The sequence below is a fragment of the Lytechinus variegatus genome, chromosome 2 (assembly GCF_018143015.1).
Source record: "Lytechinus variegatus isolate NC3 chromosome 2, Lvar_3.0, whole genome shotgun sequence".
Taxonomy (NCBI): domain Eukaryota; kingdom Metazoa; phylum Echinodermata; class Echinoidea; order Temnopleuroida; family Toxopneustidae; genus Lytechinus; species Lytechinus variegatus.
This window is the reverse complement of record NC_054741.1, coordinates 6,846,494-6,869,182: the sequence shown is the minus strand read 5'-3', so window position 1 is coordinate 6,869,182 and position 22,689 is coordinate 6,846,494. Positions and strand designations below refer to the sequence as shown.

The 22,689-nt window shown below is 36.3% G+C and overlaps 1 protein-coding gene and 1 long non-coding RNA gene across 5 annotated transcripts; one reads left to right on the top strand and one right to left on the bottom strand.

Moving 5' to 3' along the window:
* Window positions 1-2,905: 2,905 nt before the first annotated feature.
* Window positions 2,906-6,501, top strand: LOC121407178. The gene is made up of 2 exons (XR_005968881.1): window positions 2,906-3,288; window positions 4,403-6,501. It is a non-coding gene; the product is annotated as an uncharacterized LOC121407178 (long non-coding RNA).
* Window positions 6,502-6,906: 405 nt separating this feature from the next.
* On the bottom strand, window positions 6,907-22,034 carry LOC121407177 (THAP domain-containing protein 5-like). 4 transcript variants are annotated; one of them, XM_041598132.1, is made up of 6 exons: window positions 21,931-22,034; window positions 14,864-15,069; window positions 11,953-12,093; window positions 11,299-11,633; window positions 8,316-8,432; window positions 6,907-7,119 (listed from the first exon to the last, which is right to left on the bottom strand). In XM_041598132.1, the coding sequence occupies exons 2-5, from the start codon at window positions 15,020-15,022 to the stop codon at window positions 8,429-8,431; spliced, it is 639 nt and encodes a 212-aa protein (XP_041454066.1). In that variant the 5' UTR covers window positions 15,023-15,069; window positions 21,931-22,034; the 3' UTR covers window positions 6,907-7,119; window positions 8,316-8,428. The 4 variants fall into 4 exon arrangements, with proteins under 4 accessions (XP_041454066.1, XP_041454065.1, XP_041454067.1 ...); XM_041598131.1 differs by lacking the exon at window positions 21,931-22,034 and adding an exon at window positions 20,512-20,764; XM_041598133.1 differs by lacking the exon at window positions 21,931-22,034 and adding an exon at window positions 18,618-18,999.
* Between the last annotated feature and the right edge of the window lie 655 nt (window positions 22,035-22,689).

Below are 22,689 nucleotides of genomic sequence, written 5' to 3'. Positions count from 1 at the left end.
TGAAATTTTTCAGTGTTATGGTTGTTGAATTTTTCTCTTTTTATTCAAATAAAGTTTTTGTTGGAGTGGACTTGTCCTTATGTAGTGATATCATGTGGATAGACTGTGACATCAAATGAGCCTCGAAATTTGAAAATTTTATTACGTAATATTTAAAAAAAAATGAATTTATATAGCAAACAAGTGGGATAAATCATTCAATAGTAATTGTAATGCACAGAAATTATAACAAGTGTTAATTTAAGGTAGTAAAATAATTGAATTGACAAAGATTCTACCACTTCAGGTCATCCATAATTGACTCGTTTTCAGACCCTTATCAAATTTTAATTAAAATTCTTCCTCTAATATACGCATAGCATTCATAAAATTGTGCGTTTAGGTATCTAAAGAGTTTAACAATCCATGATAATATATTTTTGATGATGTTTGGAATCCTGAAAATTTGTTTGATTATCATCATGTTAAAGGCAAAAAGAAGCTGCTGAAAACTGCTTATCTAAAAAAAAAAGAGCCAATGGAGTAATTAGAGAGTCAAAAGGGGGCCTAAGCTTTCGATCCTAGCAGAATCTTCGTCGGAGGCAAAATGACAAACATATAAAGTGGAACAACCATGATATAGACCACAAACATCCAACAGCAACACTAGAAACCATCATGTTAGGAAGAAAGCCTTATGGTTTACTTACGTAAACTATTCAAATTTTATATCTTGGGATAAATATCTCAAAGTTCCTTACATTTGATGTTTTTTTATCAAGATATGAATTAGTGTTAATTTCATTCCTTCCTCAGAAATTTATGTCCCCATGCAGTTTAAGTACTTTTTAAGCAATTTTGCCTCTATTTTTTGCAACTTTTGGAAAATTCGCTATTTTGTGACTAAGGCTACGTCTGGTATGTACTTTCCACCAATAGTATCAATATGATATTAATGGATCTAGTTAATCCTTTTGGGTAATTTTGGAACTAATTCTGTGTTTGGTAGATAAATAGGACTAACTTGTCCAGGTGTGAGAAACGGGCCCCTGCTGATGAGTAGGCCTAGAGTTTTTATGCCCCTGCAGATGAAGCCCGGAGGGGGCATTAAGTGTTGCCCCTGTCAGCCCCCCCCCTTGGTTTCCGCGCAATAACTTGAAAAACATTCAATGGATTTAAAAAAATTTGGTGTGTAGGTAGATGTCACCAAAATACAGGCTAAGTTCACAGCTCATTATGCAAGTTGGTTCAAAATTTATTTTTTTATTATATTTATATGCGTATTGATTTCTGCATGATATTAAGTTCAATCATATTGAATGGATTTCTGATCGCGTTAACTGGGGCCCGGGTTGGCACGTTTTAACCAGTGTGTTTTAAAACACATTTTTTTTACTTGTGTGTTATAAATAAATCCTCTTTCTCTTCCCCCCTTTACTCTTTCTTGATTGCTTTGTCATGTTCCTCTTCTCCCTGTTCAATCTTGCACAGCAATCAATATTAAGAATATCATTTTAACAAACAAATCTATGTGATTAGCTCACTTTTATCTACAATAAATTCGTAACATGGCAGGGCCACACAACATTCAAGACTATTTTTGGAATGCATGCATGGTTACGCAGTTATGATATACACAAGTGCATATTATCAGATCCCGAATTGCTTAAAAACTTGATTTCATGTACAACTCAATGTGAGTCATTGCCAAAATTTGTATCTGTATCATTATTTTCAGAAATTGCTGAAAATTCTATTAGTAATAAATTTGAAAATCTGTACATAAGAAAAATGAAAAAGTAAAAAAAAAAAACATTACCAGTAACCTACATAGACTGGGCTATTTCATTTCCTAAGAAGACTGGGGGGGGGGGGGGGCTTTATGATCTGGGCAGTCAATCATGGGATCACAGCGATGATTGGCAAACGCATTACCCATGGTATATTCTAAAAAACTATAATCAAATTTTGCCTAAATCTCATTGCTAATTTACGCGTAAAATCAAAAGTTTGCTCTAATTAACTAAATAATGCCCCTGAAATGATCACTTTTGGTTCACAGACTCAATATATTTCAACATCACACTTATTTTCTTATGTGTTTATTGTTGTTTCAATGGAAATAGTCGGGGACCATATTTGACCGTAAAAAAGTTGAATTAATTGATTTTAATCAGTAAAAGGAAATATAATGGCACATTTATGAATTATGGCTAAAAACACTATTTCCATAGATTTGTACGCAAATTCACATTTTTCCAGCAACTTTTGGTCTGCATGCACTTCCAAAATGTTGTGTAATTTCGAAAGCACATACCAGGGGGTCGCAATTTTGGTCTCAAAAGTTGCGCGAGACTCGAAAAAGTGAGTGATGCTGTAAGTCTGTGAGTGATGCGGTAAAAAAATTGTGCAGTGGATTTATTGCAAAATATGACAAGGGGGTAAATCAGCCCCCAGTCTCATAAGGGTTAAAAACATTATATAGGCCTACTGATTGTTTTTAATATACATTTGATCAGAATTCCTGAATTAAAAAAATAAGTAGTTCAAGGGCTATATTTATAGGTTTGAATTGAATTTGTATTTTATGCCCTAAAATTGGTATAATTGATTCAAATGAAATAAAGCATATTGATTTACCCGAAATGAAATTAAGCTTTGAAACCCAATGTATATCAATTTTTCCATTGTGCAAATTCTCCTCGCCCCCCCCCCCCCCTCGATTGACAAGACTCAGGACACCTAGGGACAACACGTATATAATCATGTATTAGGAATGAAATGTCATATTACTTATAAAGTGTTTTTTTTTGTAGGCATTCAATTTCCATGATTTAGTAATTTGGGGGGAAATATCAACTTTTCTGTTCAAAATTCATAAACAAAATTGTGGTAATCTCTTATTAAAACATCAAGAACTGAAATCTTATTTTATTTAGTGTATAGTTTAATTGATTTACAGAAAATTGCATCATAAAACAATAAAAAAACATTTTGTACTACAATTCTGCGGGGGCATCTGTTTCCTTTGGACACGTCAAACTTTCTTAATTATGTGTAATTGATTCTATGACATGTGTTTACATTTGCTGCAGATTCCCATTCAGCCATTGGACTGAACCGGTACCAAGACCGGAACTGTAACACAGTAAGGATGGTCAATATGAAGCGAGCTTCATTGAATTCCTCCAAGAGCTCTGTACTCTGTTCTGATCATTTTGAAGATGCTTGCTTTGACCTGGGCAGACGATACGTCTTAAACAGGATGCTGTCCCAACCATATTTGATTTCCCGCCTCGTCTTCAGAAGGTACAGTGGATCTATATCATACATGCGTTCTAAAGAAATATATATTCTGTTTTATCTACCTTTGTTTTGATAGAACATTGCTTTAATTATTCAATTTTCAGTAGCAAAATAGAGATGAAAATTATCCTAATCAGGAGGATAACCATGGACCGGGGCCTATACTGTGTATTTACAGTAAACTACTAAATAAATATATTTTTTAAAATTTGGTTTAACTCATAATCCTGGGCTACTTTGAGATTGCATAGCCCAGGGAGGGGGAGGTGGGCTTTTTTGGTCCCCCTCTTCAGATCTTGCCTCTGATCAAAACGAAAACCAATGCACACATCAACATCAATGTAATCTGCAAGCATGGAACTAAAGGTTACAGAATTCATTAAAATTTATTGTTAATAAATTATTTATTGTTAATAAATTAGTAATGCTAATTTATGCGTAATAGAGAATTCTTTGTTTTAAAGGTTCAAAAATAAATGGTAAATGACATTTCTAATCTTATGTATTTTATTGTTTCTATAATTCCATATGTATTTCTTTGTTTTGGGGCCTTATGTATTTTATAGTTTTTTTAATGGGATCTGTTCATGGCACTATTCTGATTATAAAAAGCAAAGATTTGATTATTTTCAACCAATAAGTGCAAGAATAATGATAAATTTGTCAATTATGACTGAAAATAGAATTTCCATTGGATTAAATGTGTATACAAAATAATATTTTTGAGCAATTTTTGGTCCGACATAAACTCATAAAATGTTGCGTAACTGAATATCCGGGTGTCTCAAAAGCTCTGCAGAATTGACCAAAAAGTAATCATGGTACCTCATTTCTCATTGTGGACTTATCATGAAAAATGTGGATGGGGGGGGAGCTTATTAAGCCCCCCCCCCCCCCCGGGGCTAGATAGGGTTTATATATCATCATGTATATTTTTAAAAAAATTATCTTGTTGCAAGTCACTGCAAAAGGTTTGATTTCTAAACGAATATTGTTCTTCATGGATAATCGAATATTTGATTGAAAAATTATCTTTGAATAGTTATCTTTTCATTCTTGTATCTGTTTTTGTTCAATATTCTTTTTTCTTATTTTTTTATTAATTCGTCTCCTACAGAATTCACCCAAACCAAGGTATTTCCCAAAAGACTTTTCGATTCAGCAAACAACCTCCCAGATACTGCAAAGACACCAGTGCCAAAGTCTTCAGCACCTTAATTTCTCAAAGACCACTCCTACTGAATACCAGAAAGTCAAGAGGGGTAAAGTGGAAGTCAACAACAATAATGGACTGTATTAAAACTTGGAGAAGAGGCTGAAAACCACACAGAAGTCCTACCTTATACATTACTTGCTTTTAAGTTTGGACAAACATTGATTTGCACAACTTTACAACAAAAATTTACGCTGTGTGGATTCTGATTATTTAAAATAGCTCAATGAATACGTTTATCACTGGGCATGTAACAAAAATGAATTCATTGAATTTGAAGATGTCTTACAGTATATTCATTCTGATTTGAATGTCAGAAGAGAAAAAAGTTTGTGAAAAGTAGGAATGACGGCAAGCTGACAGAAGAATAGAATACATGTAGGATAGAACAAGGCCACAGTTATAAATGAGCTGTTGGATAGAGACAAAAAGATGAATTAAGAATGGGGGTGATAGAGAAATAGAGACAGGAATTGGGGAGCCTGTGATGAATGCCTGAGAAAGTAAAAATTACCATATTTTATTTTTTTAAGGATTTGAACAGTCAGGAAGAATGTGGTCTTTTTTCTGTTGTTATTTCTCAAAATACTGGTATGTTTTGTGTACAGAAAGGGTATAATCCTTTGCAATAATCACTCTCACAGAAAATATTAACTAATCAAAAGAAAAGTCAAATATTTCACTGATTTACAATTGTTCGGTCACTCTCATATCTAAAGTTACCCCCCCCCCATCATTTCAAGGTATTGGAGAGAGAGGTTGGGCAGGACATGGCTGTCAGCAGAAAAAAAATGCAGGGTGGGGCAAAACAATTTTGGGATATGTGCGAGGGAGCGAATGCGACAGAGCAGAATTTTGTGGGGGGGATATATGCGAGAGAGCAAAATGACAGAAGGAAAATGCAGGGGCCAAGAGATTTGAGGAATATGTAAGAGGGAGCGAAGTGACCAAGCAGAAGAAATGTAGAGGACAACAAATTGTTGGGTATGTGAGGGAGCAAAGCAACCAATTAAAAAAGGAGGTTAGTCAAAACGTTCTTGAATATGAGTAAGGAAGCAACTTGTTCACTTCCGAGCAGTAGGACTCGTTTTAAAATAGCTTAGGAAATATGTGTTTCCTAAGCATGGTAAACACATATTGTAGGCCTATAGTACAATTTAGGTGCTCTAAGAGTTAAATTCTGAATGAGCTGCATTTGCTGGTAAATCATGCGCAGAGGATCTTTGTCTTTTATCCATTTCTACACTTTTCTTTAGATTTCAGTTTTAAGGCGGGAAGGATCCCACCCTCCTGTGGATGCTAATATTTTGACTGACCCTGGGTAAATAGAATAATTACAAAAACAAAAATGATGTTTTAATATGAGGTTTTTTAATGCCCCTTGAAAGTCCACCATCTTTCTCACTCTCTCCATCTTTCTTTTTATTCATTTTAACTTTCCAATTCTTTCTCTCTTGATATCTATAAAGTTCAGGTTCACCCTTTTAACTTGCACTATTCCAAGCCCCCAACCAATTGGCATCCACAGGAATGGGGGAGTGGGGCTTCCCCTAGAAAATAAAGTCAAACAAAAGAAAAATGTGGAAAATAGAAATGGATAAAGACAAATAATCCTCTACGCATGTCTTACCTACCATTCACAATTTAATTCTTGCAACACCTAAATTCTACTATGAGTTTACCATACTTAGAAAATGCATATTTCCTATGCCATTTTTAAACAAGTCCCTATCGCTGGGAGTGAACGTGTTGCTCACCAGCACGAATTCGAAAATATTTTGATTGACCTGGGGCCCGTTTCATAAAACATTTGCCGCAGCGGCAACTCCCATTTTCTGCGGCAAATCTCAAAACAGCGGCAAATGACAATTTCTGCGGCAATATTTGATGCAGCTATTTGAGCTGCGTCAAATATTTGCCGCAGATACTTTCAGGGGCAAATGACAATTTCTGCGACAATATTTGATCTATTTGAGTTGCGTCAAATATTGCAGCAGAAACGGCTTTTTTCATCAAAATATCAACAATTTGGAGGGCCTAACAACCATATTGCTAAAGTTTTTGATGATATTGAATTGATAAATTGCTTTTTGTCATTTAAATAGAAAATACAGGTATTTTCACTCATTGACAAATAAAAGTAGATATTTATTGAATCACTAAATTTATTGAATTGAATTTACTGAATTTATTAAAGTCAAATTTATTTCATTAAATAGATACATAGGAACATCCATTGTGTTCCTGCAAATTTACACTTTAAAAAAGTATTTCTTTATCCTGTAAAAGAATGAATAATTGTCTCAGTTTGTCAAAGATGTTGCGTCATTGGCTTTTGAGTTTCAATTAGATTCATTTCATTATTCATAAGTGTTTTTTTTTGCTGCTGTTGGTTTTTTTCTGATGTGTTTGTTGAAACTCCAGCTGAAGCTGTGGTTGCTGTTAACGTTCCCGGAGTGCTTGTTGGACACCTTGATGTTGTTGAGGTTGCCAGTGTGGTTTTTGCATCTCCTGCAGAAATTGTTGATGCTGCTGTAGTTGTTGCTGTTGGTCAATGTAGTGTTACATCTCCTGTGTGTTTGCTGCTGTTTTTGCTCCTACTGTGCATGTGATTGAAGTACCTGAAATAGTAATTAATTTATAATGCATATGAGCAAGATACTCCCGGGGGGGGGGGGCACTCGACCAAAAATGTGGTGGGGGTGTGCTGCGGGCGAGACAAAAAACGGGGGCCTTGGAGCGGGCTTATTGTAAAAAGGAGGGTCCTCGGAACGGGCTTCGGAACGACAAATGTTTGTGAAAAAGGGGGTCCTTGGAACGGATCGCCAGCGTGTGAGTGCGTATGCATCCCCACGGAACGGTCATGCGTGCATGATGCAGCTAGCGCGGCCTCCGCCGGGGGAGCTCTGCGGCCGCTTTTCACCAAAATTCGACTCGTTCAATGCGATCGGAGCGGCGTAACGAAAAATATGCTAGCTTTGGAGCGGATTTCCATCTTCTTTTTTCTCGATAAGAAGAAAATGCTATGCCTTGGAGCGGCTTTCTTTGTTCTTTTTATCAACAAGGCAAAAATGCTATGCCTTGGAACGGAAATTTGAGTGTGAAAATGGGGGTCCCCTCCGCGGCACATACCCACTATGCATTATATACTGAGTGCCCCCCCCCCCCGGGAAGATACTAAACTTATTCCTAATTTCAATTTCATTGTTAACCCTTAATAGAGTGGGGGGGGGGGTGGAGGCACCTCTTGGTACTTTGCAAGATTTATCCAAATGGACAAGATCCTCAGGCACTCCCGGGATGACCTACCAGAATAGCCTCACAGTAAGGTGTATTAACAGGATTTTGTACTCATAACATTCAGTTGATTTTGCATGAACTCAATTCATCAAATGAATGTAAAGGGTCTACCAGTAAAAAAAATTCTGTGAGCTTTTTCGGGTAATCTTTCTGAGTCCTTTTACTCCTTTAATGAAATATTAATAATTAAATACATGATGAAGTGAGTTTGACAGTTATTTGACATGTTGCATCTTATGTGCTAGTGGTGGGGTCAATCATTATAGAAATGCAGAATATACATGTACATGTACCAATTTGGCAAGAGAAAGCAAGTCACATTATCGACCAATGATTGATATTGGTTTGTTACTTTTGCAGCTGAAAAAAAATCATCAACACCTCAAACTAAGAGTTTAATTCTAAAATTTGGATTCCTGACAAAGAGCAAATCAAGAAGACAAAAATAATTCAAATTGTTATTATGACTTACTTTCTATGCCAAAATGAATCAGAATTATAAATAAGTTTAACTTACCTTTAAAATCACATTTCTCGGCTCTTTATCTGGCTCTTCAAACCCTTCAGTTGTTGATTCTGGCATGACTTTCTGATACTATTTTGTGTCCTTCTGGAACTGTGGACAAAACCTCACCTGAAGGAATAAATTAAAATTTTCAAAAAATGTTTGGCACTATAATTTTTTTTCTCACATGAATACATTACATGTATATCAAAAGAAAAGAAAAGGAAACTTCATTTGACTATTAGGTTTTTGTCAGGGGGGGGGGGGGGTAAAGGGGTCAAGATGGGTCAATATGATGAACAAAAATGCAATAGTAAATAATATATAAGGATCAATCTCTGGTTGAAAAACGTCACTTCATGCAATTATTCCTCATAATTCATCTTGCACACACATATACACATAGTGAGGATGGGTGAGAGAGAGCGAGCATCGTCATCGTACATGCAAAAAGTATTAAATCCATCACTGATGTATAGATGGGGGCCATGCCCCCCAGTCAGACTGCAGGTCCCAAGAGAGTGGCTTCTTTCATCCAAATGATATTCATGACTTGAGATGTTTTGTATATTTAATGAGCTTGACGCGGACCATAACACCTTTTCATTCGGTCATTGCTGCTCTAACTGTGCATCGAATTTCATGAATTTGGTACCATTGTAAAGAAGAAGAATCATTCTTTCATGTCATATGTTTGGATTTATTCAAAGATTTTGTAATATAGGTTCAAAGTTTGATCTAAAATATGCTATAAAATAAATATTTTCACCAGACAAAAGTTGCTATTTTCACACTTTATTTGTGTTTGAGCCCAAATGATTTTTATATCATGATAAAGCTGAATATGTATGCTTTGAAACGATATAGGTTTCAAAATAAGAATTGGTTTAATCGGGTCAAGATCACACTTTTCATTTGCCAAGTACATAAAGCAGTTTGAAAACAAGAATACTGCATTCTGATTGGTCAAATAGACCACCCAGTGGCAAATTCCAACGGTTCCAGTGCCAGGGTTCGTAGGAAGGTCACACTTCCCATGTGGTAATCTCCTCAAATACCCTGTGCCTGTTGTTCTGTGAACCTTATCCAGCCAATCAGAACTCTGGATTTCATGCAAGTACAAAATTACAGAAATCTCGTATTGTACCTTAGTGGGAAAAGTGTGATCTTGACCCGATTAAAAGGTGCCGCATATCAAGAGTGGCATTGTGAGAAAGAAAAGAAGTTCAGCTTTATGGTGATATGGATATCATTGAGGCTCAAAATAAAAAGTTTGCACAATGTGCAAAAGAAAATGGAAGAAGAAAATTAAGTTTTGAGGCACACTTTCAGGCCAGAAATTTACTTATTTAACAAAATATTGTATACAAAATAAATGACCAATATGAAAGAGTAACTTTTACTCTATCTGATAGTGCAATAATATTTAATTTAACTTGAGGTTAAAAAGAAATGCCAGTATTTGCAGTAAACACTGATTTCATGAGAAAGTCTGGCTTAATTGTCAGTATATCATCGAGGATCTAGATTTGGTAAAGTTACATAAACTGAACTTTGTGAAATCTTGAAATCTACGCTGAAAAATGTTCACACTGAAGATCACCAACACAGATAGGCACACGTGGGACAGTGTATTATTATTGCTGGAATATGAGCTTATTTTGCTTATTTCTCAGCAATTACACAATTTCTTCCAGAATCCTTTGGCACATATTTTTTATTCATACAAACAGACACTTGGGTGGTCATTATATTAGATTCTGTAAAAAGTCATTTTGAGATCGTTACCAATACTGGAATTTCTCTTTAAAACAGGTAAATTCTTAGACTCGAGAAAGAAAATCTCATGAATCACAAGATTTTGCAAGGATTCAGCCACGAGATGATTTGGATGTATCTGGACTTTTTGCTCATTAGCATAGGGACCTGCGGTCTGACTGCCCCCCCCCCCCCAATGTTTAACGACCAAGAAAGAAAAGGAGAAAAAGAAAGAAAGCGAACGAGAAAGGGTGAAATAGAGAGTATTTACTGGATATTATTACGTCAAAATCTTTCCAAATTTTGATTTCTGTATTAAAAAGTTCTAAAATTTTGCACACTCCCTTCGCTCTCTTTGGAGAACTTTTGTTCCATTCGCCATATTTAGCCCTCTCAAAATATTTGCTCATTAGCTCATTACGCCACTGAATTCAATTGTAAGAATTTTATGTTTGCTTAATGTAGACTTAATCTAACCCTAATAAGACTGCCAGGGTATTTTGGAGGCAGGAAAGATGGGCGGAAGGGGAGTGGGGGCCCTCAAGATTGACCGTTAATTGCGCAATTGTGAAGAAATGCAAAATGCCTGCCACAGATGAAAAAATTGTATATTTGATCATTCTAAAATTATTTAGAATTATATGTTTTACTAAATCATGCATGAAATTAGAATTTGGCTGGAAATCTATAAACACAGACCTTGAAGTTTTGTTCAGACACATAAAAATTAATTGATATCACATACCTTTCATATGTATTTTTTTCCTTTCTTAAGTATTTCTTTGTTTTTTTTTTACTTTTTTTATATTGTTGACAAAATTTTCTGATCATAAGCACAATGAAATTAATAGATTTTAATCAGTAAAAATAAACATTAACCGGTACGATACAATTATGAATTCTGGCTAGAAACAGATTTTGCATTGGATTTGTCCATGAAATCACATTTTAGTGCAATTCTGACATGTGTACTTACACAATGCACAATGTTGCATAATTGCAGAACCGGGTACCCAGGTGTCACAAATTTTGTCTGAACACTCATAAACTTTTTTTAAAAAAGGCTTTATAATGACGCGGCACAATCTTTCACGTTGTGGATTTATCGTGAAAATTTTTGGGCTCCCACGGCCTTTTTAGGGTTAAATCAGATAGCACATCATGATGGGTTTTACTGATATTCATTCTGCAACCCATATTTCAAAGACTATCCATCATATCTGACATTGATTTTTACCTGTGGCAGTATGTTAGTCTCTGCATTTCTACAACTGTGGCCAAATATTCTACTACTAGTTCATTAGATGGGCCCATGGCATTTTTCTTATTGTAGGAGACTGGCAAGCCCTGGCTTTGAAGTTCCTGGTATATCCTTCTCCAGCTGCAATATCTGGTCAGTTGAGGACTTGGGGGCTTTGTGTCAGGAGTGGTCTTGGTAATGGCGGTGGCAATGGTGATGGCAGTGACAGAAGCAGACTTGGTGGTGGTGACTGCAATTGCAGCATTGTTGATGGTGGTATATGCCTCATCACGACCAACATTAGCTCCTGCTGCCATGCTGCTGGTCTCCATCTATTATGTTTTAAATAGAATAAAACATTAAAACAATTGATTATTAACACATCAACTTCAGAACACTAGCATATTGATAATAAAACTTATAGATTAGCAGTCAAAGCATAAAATGAACTTCCACAGAAGAGTACATGTACCTTCTAATAGAATTTCAGACCACCTTGAGGATGTTATGCTCAAAGCAAGGTTTTTATTTGACAACATTGGTCAGAGGGACATGGATTTAAATGTCAGAATACAACTGGTATCATTGGTTGATCAATCATACTGTACAATACCCCATTTAGATATATGTTGCTGTTATCTTCCACTTTACCCCTCTTAGATTTTTGGCATTGAGTAGTAGTCCCAGGGAAGGTGCTGAAGACTTTGGTACAGGTGTCTTTGCAGTATCTGGGAGGTTGCTTGCTGAATCTAAATGACTTTCTTTCGAGGGTTTCCCTGGTTTGTGTGCATTCTGTACGAGAAGAGTGAATAAAAAAAAAACATTAAAAAAAGAAGAAAAATTGAATAAACCGAGATGCAAGAATGAAAAAATGACTTTAAATTTGTCAAATTAATATTCAATAGTACATTTAGAATAATATTTGTTTAGAAATGAATCCTTTTCAATGGACTTGCAGCAAAATAAACATGTTTAAATATTCATGATGATTTATTAACCCTATCTGGCCCCAAAGGAGGAAGGGGGGGTCTTAAAGGGATGGTCCAGGCTGAAAATATTTATATCTTAATACATAGAGTAGAATCCACTGAGCAAAATGCTGAAAATGTCATCAAAATCGGATAACAAATAATAAAGTTATTGAAGTTTAAAGTTTAGCAATATTTTGAGAAAATAGTCATATCATGAATATTCATTAGGTGGGATGATGTCACATCCCCACTTTCTGTTTGGTTCATAAAATCATAATTTTTTCATTATTTCATACATGTGTAAATGATGTGTCTCCATTATGATGAAATAAGTTTCAGCAATTAATATCTAATGTACTAAATCAGTTGTCAATCCAATTTTTCTAGTTCTTGGAGGATAAAATTTAATAAACATAATTTCATATAATAAAATTCAAAAGAACAATTTGAGATGTGACATCATCAGCCCACCTAATGAATATTCATGACGACCGTTTTCACAAACTACTGTTATAAACTATCAAATTCAATAACTTGATTATTTGTCATCTGATTTTGATGAAATTTTCGGCATTTTGCTCAGTGACTTCTACTCTATTTATTAAGCTACATGTATAAATATTTTCAGCCTGGACCATCACTTTAATAAGCCCCCCTCCACATGTTTTGCAATAATTCCACAGTTAGAAACATGTCCTCATATTTTTTTTGTTGGTCAAGTCTCGCAGAAGTTTAGGGACCAAGTTTGCGGCATCCGGATACGCAGTAATGCAACAATGTATGAGTTCATGTCGGACCTAGAATTGCTCAAAAACATTATTTTTCTTACAAATCTAATCCAATGGAAATTCTATTTTAAATCATAAATGACAAATGCATCATTATTCTTGCACTTATTGGTTGAAATTATAAAATCTTTGCTTTGTCTCAAAATATTATATCTATATTTTGATATTAATAGATGCTCTAAGATCTTATCTTTGAAATGGCATTTAAAAAATAAATTCATGCTTGAGCGAACACGGGACGTTTTATACTTTTAGACTTTTGGCTAATCAGCAGACTTATAATATATTCATTATCTTTGCCATAATTTTCGAAAAATGCTGTCAAATTTCACTAATAAATTTATTCATTTACCTGAATTACATTGGTTTTAATTTGAACTTCTTTTACCTTTGAATTTTCCTTCATAAGTAAGAAGAGACTTTCTTGTCAACCCAAGTGAGAAGATTTGCATTTTTAATTGGGAGAATTTGTAATCATTCAAATCCTTTTTATTATGTGAAACAAATTATGTTATGGTACCTTTGATAATAATTATGTGAAACAATTTATGTAATGGTACCTATAAAAGACATGAATCCTATTTTCAAGGGGTCATTGAATCCTTCACCAAGTTTAATTATGTGCTTGACAGGACAAACAAGAAAATATTCATGTCTTTCAATGGCAATGGTGTATTGAGTCAATTTTGAAGGAGGAAGATATGGCAGATCAGGTAAAATGCATTAAAAAGTTGTGAAGCGAGCAAGCAAAAATTTCCAGTTTTTACTAAAATATCCAATTTTGTGATTTTGACATAATATTCAGAATAATATCATATTTCACTTTCTATGTTTTCTGTTATTTTTCTTTCCACTTTTTTCCTTGGTCATAATTTTGTATTGGGAGGGGGGGGGGAGCACCCCGAGCCCCCACCCCTCAGTATGCCACTGTTCAAAGGCATCATTACCTTTGCAGAACACAATGAAAGGATTCGAAAAAAAAACACGCTCTACCATAATTTGGTTTAAAAAAATGTTCTTGCCTAAGGAATATTCAAAACTAAAAGAGAACATATTAAAAAGGAACAACACCACAACTATCCAAATAAATAAGTAGATTTGGAAATGAATTTTGACTGCATAATTCGAAAATTATGGCAAAGATAATGAAAAGGTTAAGAGGAATTCTGCTGATAGCAAGAAGTCCGACCATCATATTATGCCATTTTGGCGCAAGCTTCCTTTTTTACCCCAGACAAAACAAAAATTTGTGTTTGCGTAAGCACGAACAAAACCAAATTATTTTAATAGCATTTGAAGGATAAGACTCCATAGCATGTATTGACACCAAAATATTGAGATCATAATTTGAAACAAAAATTTTATAGACTTTTCAAATCTATCCCATTTTTTCATACGCACTGTAGAACTTGGGAACTTATTTAGAGATTTACTTAACTGTACAGCAGAGAATTCTCTATTTATGCATAAAATAATTTATCAAAAATGAATTTTAATAAATTATGAAAAATCAGCAATACACCCTTAGCTTTGCAATTTCAAAGAAGCTCATGCTAATTATGTAGGGCTAAACCAAATTTTTAATTTGTTTGATCATTTAGTAAGCGTTAACTTAAAATACACAGTCCCCTGGTACACAGTATAGGCCGAGGTCCATGGTGACCCTCCCGAATAGGATAATTTTCATTTCTCTTTGGCTACTGAGAATGGAATATTCAAAACATTGTTCTGTCAAACCAAAGGTAGATAGATAATACAGAGATTATATTTCTTTAAAACACGTATGATATAGATCTACTGTACCTTCTGATGACGAGGCGGCAAATTAAATGTGGTTGGGACAGCATCCTGTCTTAGACGAATCGTTTGCCCAGTCCTGTCAAAGCAAGCATCTTCAAAATGATCAGAACAGAGTTCAGAGCTCTTGGAGGAATTCGATGAAGCTTGCTTCATATTGACCATCCATACTGTGTTACAGTACCAGTTCAGTCCAACGGCTGAATGGGAATCTGCAGCAAATGTAAACACATGTCATGAAATCAATTATATATAATTAAGAAAACTCTAGGCCTACTCAGCAGCGGCCCGTTTATCAACACCTGGACAAGTGAGTCATATTTATCTACTAACCACAGAGTTAGTTCCTATCTTTAGGATTTTTTACAAGAAATAATCCATTAATAACGTTATATTGAGACTATCGGTAGAAAGTACAAGAGATGTAGCCTTAATCACATAATAGCATAATTTTCAAAAAGTTAAATCATGATAAAACTTGCAATTATTGTGATAAATCAGGAAATACATCCAATCAAAAAAATAGCAGAGCCAAAACTAGAACAAAAGCTTCAATCTCTGTTAAAGGGGAATCCAACCCAAATAAAAACTTGTTCTTAGGGGAATAAGAAAAATCAGTCAAGTTGATAGGTGAAAGTTTGAACACTATCTGACAAATAATAAGAAAGTTATTTTTTTAAAGTTGTGAATATTGGTAATCCCTAGATCCACGAGACTGCAAATTGGCCACATATGTGATGTCACAGTGATGTAAGGCAAGGACTACTCTTCCATGTACTCCAATACATAAAATGGCTAATATGTCATTTTTTCAAATGTTTTACTTCAAATTTTTATTTTTCTTTCACATGAGGACATAAAACAATATACTACCAGGGTTATATTTAGATTACTGCCCCAGGGGAAGGGCAGTTAGGAGAAAAACACAAATCCCTGATAATTAAGTACATGGCCTATGGGAAAGTTGTCCTTGCCTCTTGTCATAATTTACTTACCCAGTTGCCACTTTGAAATCTACATAATCATAGGGATTTCAATTTTAAAGCAGCCATAACTTTCTTATTGTTGGTCCGATTTCTTTCAAACTTTCACCATTCTGTTTTATCTAATTTTCTCCTTTCCAACACTATATTTTATGACCAAGGCTGGATTCCCCTTAAGTGTAAAGGCATCCGGCCGAGCGTTGTTGGAGCGGTCGTGGAGCGGAGAGAAAAAAAAATCATCACTGCTCGCTACCGTTTACCATTTTCAAGTTCGATTTTAGTTTTTTTTGTTTTCGATTTTTTCCCCCATTTTGAGAGAAAAATTCTACCCTCTTTCCCTACCGCTCCAACAACGCTCGGCCGGTGTGACCATGCCTTTATGTTGGTTGTTCAGCTGAATTTCGTTGGCTTCACTCACCAAATACAGAAAAAGATATAAAAATACTCCTCGAGACAGAGGGCTGCCAGCTGTCTACTAAAGGCAAAACATGCATCAAACATAATTAAACCATGCAGACTTGGGGATTAAAATGCCGAGAAAAATGAAATCATCACTAATTCATTTTGAACATGACTAAAAAACAAGGCAAAAGCAATTTTTGTCTCGCCCACTTATGAAAATAACCAGAAATATTGTGATTTGCGAGGGCACGCAAGAATTATATCGAAACTTCATTGTGAAATTACTGGGATGGAATAACACTTGTCATACCAGCCTTGCACGTAAACTTTAATATTGACCTGAAAATGACCTTTGACCTTACCATGTGACATCCGACTGCAGCATAAGTCTGCAAGTTTGGTTGAAAAGTGACTTACGGTTGCGGAGTTAGGTGTCATAAGAGAGTCTTGCATGTAAACTTTAACCTGTAGATGACCTTTGACCTTTCCATGTGACCTCTGACTGCAGCATAACATGCAGGTCCCCCAAGTCCATCTACCTTCCAAGTTTGGTTGAAAAGTGACTTACGGTTGCGGAGTTAGGTGTCATAAGAGAGTCTTGCATGTAAACTTTAACCTGTAAATGACCTTTGACCTTTCCATGTGACCTCCGACTGCAGCATAACATGCACGTCCCCCAAGTCTATCCAACATCCAAGTTTGGTTGAAAAGTGACTTACGGTTGCGGAGTTAGTTTTCATAAGAGAGTCTTGCATGTAAACTTTGACGTTGACCTGAAAATGACCTTTGAACTTATCATGTGACCTCCCACTTCAGCGTAACATGTGCAGGTCCCCCAAGTCCATCTACTGTCCATGTTAGGTTGAAAAGCGACTTACATTTGCGAAGTTAGGTGTCCTGCATGTAAACTTTAACGTTGACCTGAAAATGACCTTCGACCTTACCATGTGACCTCTGACTGTAGCATAACATGCAGGTCCCCCAAGTCCATCGACCATCCATGTTTGATTGAAAAGTGACTTATGGTTGCGGAGTTAGGTGTCATAAGAGTCTTGCATGTAAACTTTAACCTGTAAATGATATTTTACCTTACCATGTGACCTCTGACTGCAGCATAACATGCACGTCCCCCAAGTCTATCCAACATCCAAGTTTGGTTGAAAAGTGACTTACGGTTGCGGAGTTAGGTGTCATAAGAGTCTTGCATGTGAACTGTAACGTTGACCTGAAAATGACCTTTGACCTTACCATATGACCTCAGACTGCAGCATAACATGCAGGTCCCCCAAGTCCATCTACCATCCAAGTTTGGTTGAAAAGCGACTTACGGTTGTGGAGTTAGGTGTCATAAAAGTGTTGCATGTAAACTTTAACGTTGACCTGAAAATGACCTTTGACCTTACCATGTGACCTCTGACTGCAGCTCAACATGCAGGTCACCCAGGTCCATCTACCATCCATGTTTGGTTTAAAAGCGACTTACGGTTGTGGAGTTATGTGTCATTACAGGTTTGTGACGGACGGACAGACGACATTTGGATCCCTTAGTCTCGCCTTCACCTCTGGTGGGCAGGACAAATATGTCATACGGACGTTGAGATATGCCGCGAGAGCTTTTCTCGAAAGGGTGGGTTGAGGAGGAAAGTCAAACAAAACACACCTTTTCGGGACAACCGGGGGGACTTTCCATGAAAGGCTGCATGTGTTTAATATTTTTTCTGAACCAATCGTTTCTATGAAAATTAGTCTTGAAATAACAATATAACAGTAATATAGACACTAGACAGAGGTGCATAGATGGGGGGAGGCTTGGGATGCTCTCCCCCCCCCCAAAAAAAAAAGGGAAAGAAAAATGAAATATAACATTTTCTGAATATTTTTATGTCAAGCTACAAAATGTGATTTTTTTTAATGAAAAGCTTGCTCGCTCACAACTTCTATTGAATTTTGCCTGATATGACACATCTGACTCCCTCAAAATCTTGGGCTCATTTTGTCTCTGATTATTAGGAGAAAAAGAGAGCTTGCAGTTTTTGTGATTCTGAATAAAATTTCATATTAATGAAGTAATTCTGGACACAAAATAATTACACAAAGCCATATGGAATTATGAGAAATAGTAAACAAATATATCAGGCTTTGAGAAAGTATAGTTGAATTATTTATCCGAGGTTGGTCTGACAATTACTTCCTGAGGGGCGAAGCCCCGAGGGAAATATAGTAGTTTTGCCAGTCCAACCGAGGATTAATAATTCCCACTATGCTTTCGAATGAAACGCCTGATATATTTGTTTTTTATCCAACTTTTTATAATTTATAACCAAAATCTATGTGATGAGCTTGCAAAGTCCGGTTATTTGAGTTGAATTACCTACTTTTCTCTGAGCCATCGTGCTCAGCAGAACGCAGATCAGTGCCTGTGCCGACACATCGCTGGACTTGCCGGGAGAGAGAGCGCGCTGGCCGGTGTGCCTGAGAGTTTAGCTAGATCCAGTTTTGTGAAATAATGATGTCAGACCTCGATATACTAGTATCCAAAAATATATCGAGGTATGACGTCAGAGTTGAAATATATTCGGTCACATGATGCTACTTGAACCAATAGTACTATACATGATTTACTCTATGTAGGATATAATGTATTCTATTCTATAGGCGTAAGTATTTGCATAGAAGTGTGATGAAACAAATCAGTGGCGAAGTGAGCCAAAGTTTTGAAGGGGCTAGATATGAATAATTGGGCAGATCTTTTTTTTGTGAGCGAGCAAAAAAAATAAAAATATTTAACTTTATAAATATCCAATGAAAGCATAATATTCAGAAAAAATATATTTCACCATTTTCTTTTCTACTTTCTTGGTCATAATTTATTTTTGTAGGAGAGGAGAGGGGGCAAGCGCCCGAAGACCCCCTCGCCTCATCTGTGCACTGAAGAAATTACTTTGAAACTGACTTTCCTTTGCAAGCTGCTGGATAATCTTTATATAATAGTTACCATGCAAGGACGGCTGCACTGCCGAGACTATTGAAAATAAATACATGAAAATGCACAAAATTTGTGTTTTCCCGTCTTTCCTTCCGTTTTGTTTCACCTGCATAGGAGAGTAAAATTATATTATAGGCGCTGTTTTTCTGACGGTGGCGGCATCAACACCAAATCTTAACAAAAGGTTGTGTTTTTTAAATGAAAACTTAGAAACCTAGTTCATGAAATTTGGGCATAAGGTTAATCAAGTATTGCTAAACGTCCTGCCTGAGTTTCAGGTCACTCAGTTGTTGTGTGTCCGTACAGGTTGTGTGTCCACACGATCAATGTTAGAAAGTCATTTGAAAAAAGTTAGAAGCGAAGTTTCATCAAATTTTAGTACAAAATGTTGGGAAATATAAAGAACAAAATAGAAGATGATAACAAGTATTGAATTCATATTTTTAGTGTAATCCAAAGACAAAAAGGAAGGCTTCAAAAAGATTGTTTACATTCATAATTCCGAAGCTTCGTTATTCCGAAGGTTTGGATATTCCGGAGGTTCGTTAATCTGAAAGCGAAATAAGGTTCGTTGTTCCGAAGGTCCGACAATCCAAAAATTGAAATGACGTTCGTTGTTCCAAAGGTTTGTTAATCCGAAAAGGAATAATGAGAGTCATAATTCCGAAGGTTCGTTAGTCCGAAAAAAAATGAGGTTCGTTGTTCATTTAGTTTTTTCGGATTAACGAACCTCATTTCGTTTTCGGATTAACGAACCTCATTTCGTTTTCGGACTAACGAACCTTCGGAATTATCACTCATTATTCCTTTTCGGATTAACGAACCTTCGGAATTACGCCACAAATGTTCGGATTAACGAACCCTTTTTCGATTTAACGAACATTGTGGTTCAGGCAATAATGAATTCACGTGTTTTGGAATTACGAACCTTCTGAATTACGAAGTGTAACCAAAAGATAACATGTCCGGACACTGGACCCCCTCCTATATTAGTTTTGTTTTTAAAGATCGTGATGTTCCATGAGTTTTATATTTCCCCATAAAATCCCACCTTTGTCACTCGGAATATCAGATCGACTTAACGGACACGATGTTCAGCCAGATGGAGTGTATAGTAGTGGTGGTGAAGTGGAGCCGGCACAAACATCGCTCGAAGTAACTAAACTTGTACTAGTAATGAGTGGGGCTAGGACCTAGGCCAAACATACTTAGGCTACCACAACAGGCGATAGGCTTTCTTACCCCTCCAAAGATAACTTCTTAAATTGGAGATAAAATTTTACCTTCTAGGGTGACCTTTTCTTGGACTTGCCCTATACCCTGTACCATGAACCGTTTTGGCAGTGGATATCTAAGTCAGTGGGTCGCGCATGGGATCTCATTCTTACTTCTGGTGTCCATACCACATGATTTTTCTGTGCGCGGTGGCGCATCTTTGGGCCCGAGCCGAGATAGGCCTCGACTCTAACATTAGAGTCTACGGACAAGCCCAACTCATAGTCAAGGGTTCATTACATGCAGAAACAGATCTAGAGGGGGGGTTGCAACCCCCCCCAAAAAAAAAAAAAAATCTGGGGACCATTTTTTTTAAATCTTATCTTTTTTAAAAAAACTTGTAATTTTATTTTATTCTATTTCTATGTAGTATTCATTTAATTTATTATTATTATTTATTTGGGGGGAGGGTTGGGCGAACAAATGTCACATAGTCCTTTTTGCCCCCCATCAGCATTTTTGAGGACACGGGCCACCGCGGAAGTGACAATCTAGGCCAGGGTTGCTGATTCTCATCCCCAAACAAAAATCCCCCCATTAAAAAAAAAAAAATGGGGGATTGCAACTTAATTTTACAAATTTTCATGGGGGTTAATTTGGCAACGACCTCTATATCAAAAATAGTGGTGTTTTAGATGCAAGGAAACGCCATTTTCACACACAGATTTTCAAAAATTTTCCCTACGTGGGAGGGGGGACACCCCCCAAACACCCTCGCTTGCTCCGCTCGCTTGGACTCGGTCGCTACGCTCCCTCACATACCACCCCAACCCCCCCTTTATAAAAGCTGGATCCGCCCCTGACATGCCACAGCGCACAGAAAAACCAAGCCATTACTTAGAAGTGGTGTGTTTAATGCCTTATGGACGTGGACATCACTTGCAGAAGTGGGATCGCAGCAAGCCAGCATGCGCGACCCACTAACTCATTAACTGTCAATTCGAAATCCACTGCCAAACATGGTTCAATGGTTTAATTTACCAGTATTAATACTAACCTCGCAATGCGTGTGGGTGCCCAAGCTAAAGCTGTTTTTAATAATCTAAAAATAAAATCACGTCAATCACTGACTCAGTCTCAGAGTCAGACAGTCATGACAGTCAATAATTATATAAAATTTGTCATCCAATGAAGTTTCCAATTTCAACATGCATTTTGCTCTGAGTCAGTCTGAGTATGAATTTTACACCATTTATCAAAATCTAGGCCTAAATATCAGCCTGTATAATTCATTACCATTTTAGGTGTGCACAAAAGACCAATCCCCCCTGGCCTGGCATGGTCGACTACAGTAGGACCCTACACAAACTTGAATACACGGGACTATAAATTGCACAGCTTCTTGCAAATGCAAGTTTGGCAACGACTAACGAATTCCCATTTTGTTTTCAACGTAATTTTGAAGTCGAAAACATAGCTAAACTTACGAATGCAATGTCCGTCCACATTCTACCAATTAGAGAAGTTGTTTGCAGCTCTCGTTGACATGATGAATAACGTGAAATCTAAGCTAAACAAGAAAGGTTCACCAACATGCCGACCTGTGTGTGTGACCGTCCCGCGCCCGGATATCGATCGAGCGAAGATATCGGCTTGAGCAAGGTGCAGCCAATCAGCGACGATCTCATATTCCCTGCCAGAAAGAGGAGACAGAATTATTTTACATGGACAGAATTTTTTGTGATGTGACACAAAATCATTTCGTCGACGGAATTTTTTGTGATGTGACACAAAATCATTTCGTTAACGGAATAAATATTTGCATCGCAACGAAATGAATTTCGAGGACGCAATTTTATTTCGTCTCGAGGAAATTGATTATAAGTGTGACACAAAATAAATTTCGTATACGAAATCAAACTGCATCATGACGAAATGAATTTCGTTGGAGTGAAACACATATTTTCCTACAGAATTTTCCTTTGGACAATTGGGGTGCTATTTCGTTAGATCAAAATTCATTTCGTGTGTACGAAATAAATTTTGTGGACCAAATTACATTTCGTCTCGACGAAAATTTATTTTGTGTGACAAGAATAATTTCGTATACGAAATAAAACTGCGTCATGACGAAATCATTTTCATACGAACAAAAAAACTTTTGTGTACGGAATGACGTGAATTGGACGGAATTTACCATCGGACATTTGGTGCGCCATTTTGTATGGCACGCCAAATGAAGTTTG

Excerpts from the sequence above, each read along its gene's own strand:
- LOC121407177 (XM_041598131.1), bottom strand. The coding sequence starts at position 20,557 with ATGGTACAGGGTATAGGGCAAGTCCAAGAAAAGGTCACCCTAGAAG. Across the intron at positions 15,070-20,511 it reads AGAAAAGGTCACCCTAGAAG|ATTCCCATTCAGCCGTTGGA; the intron begins GTAAAATTTTAT and ends CATTTGCTGCAG. Across the intron at positions 11,634-11,952 it reads ATGCCAAAAATCTAAGAGGG|ATGGAGACCAGCAGCATGGC; the intron begins GTAAAGTGGAAG and ends AAAACATAATAG.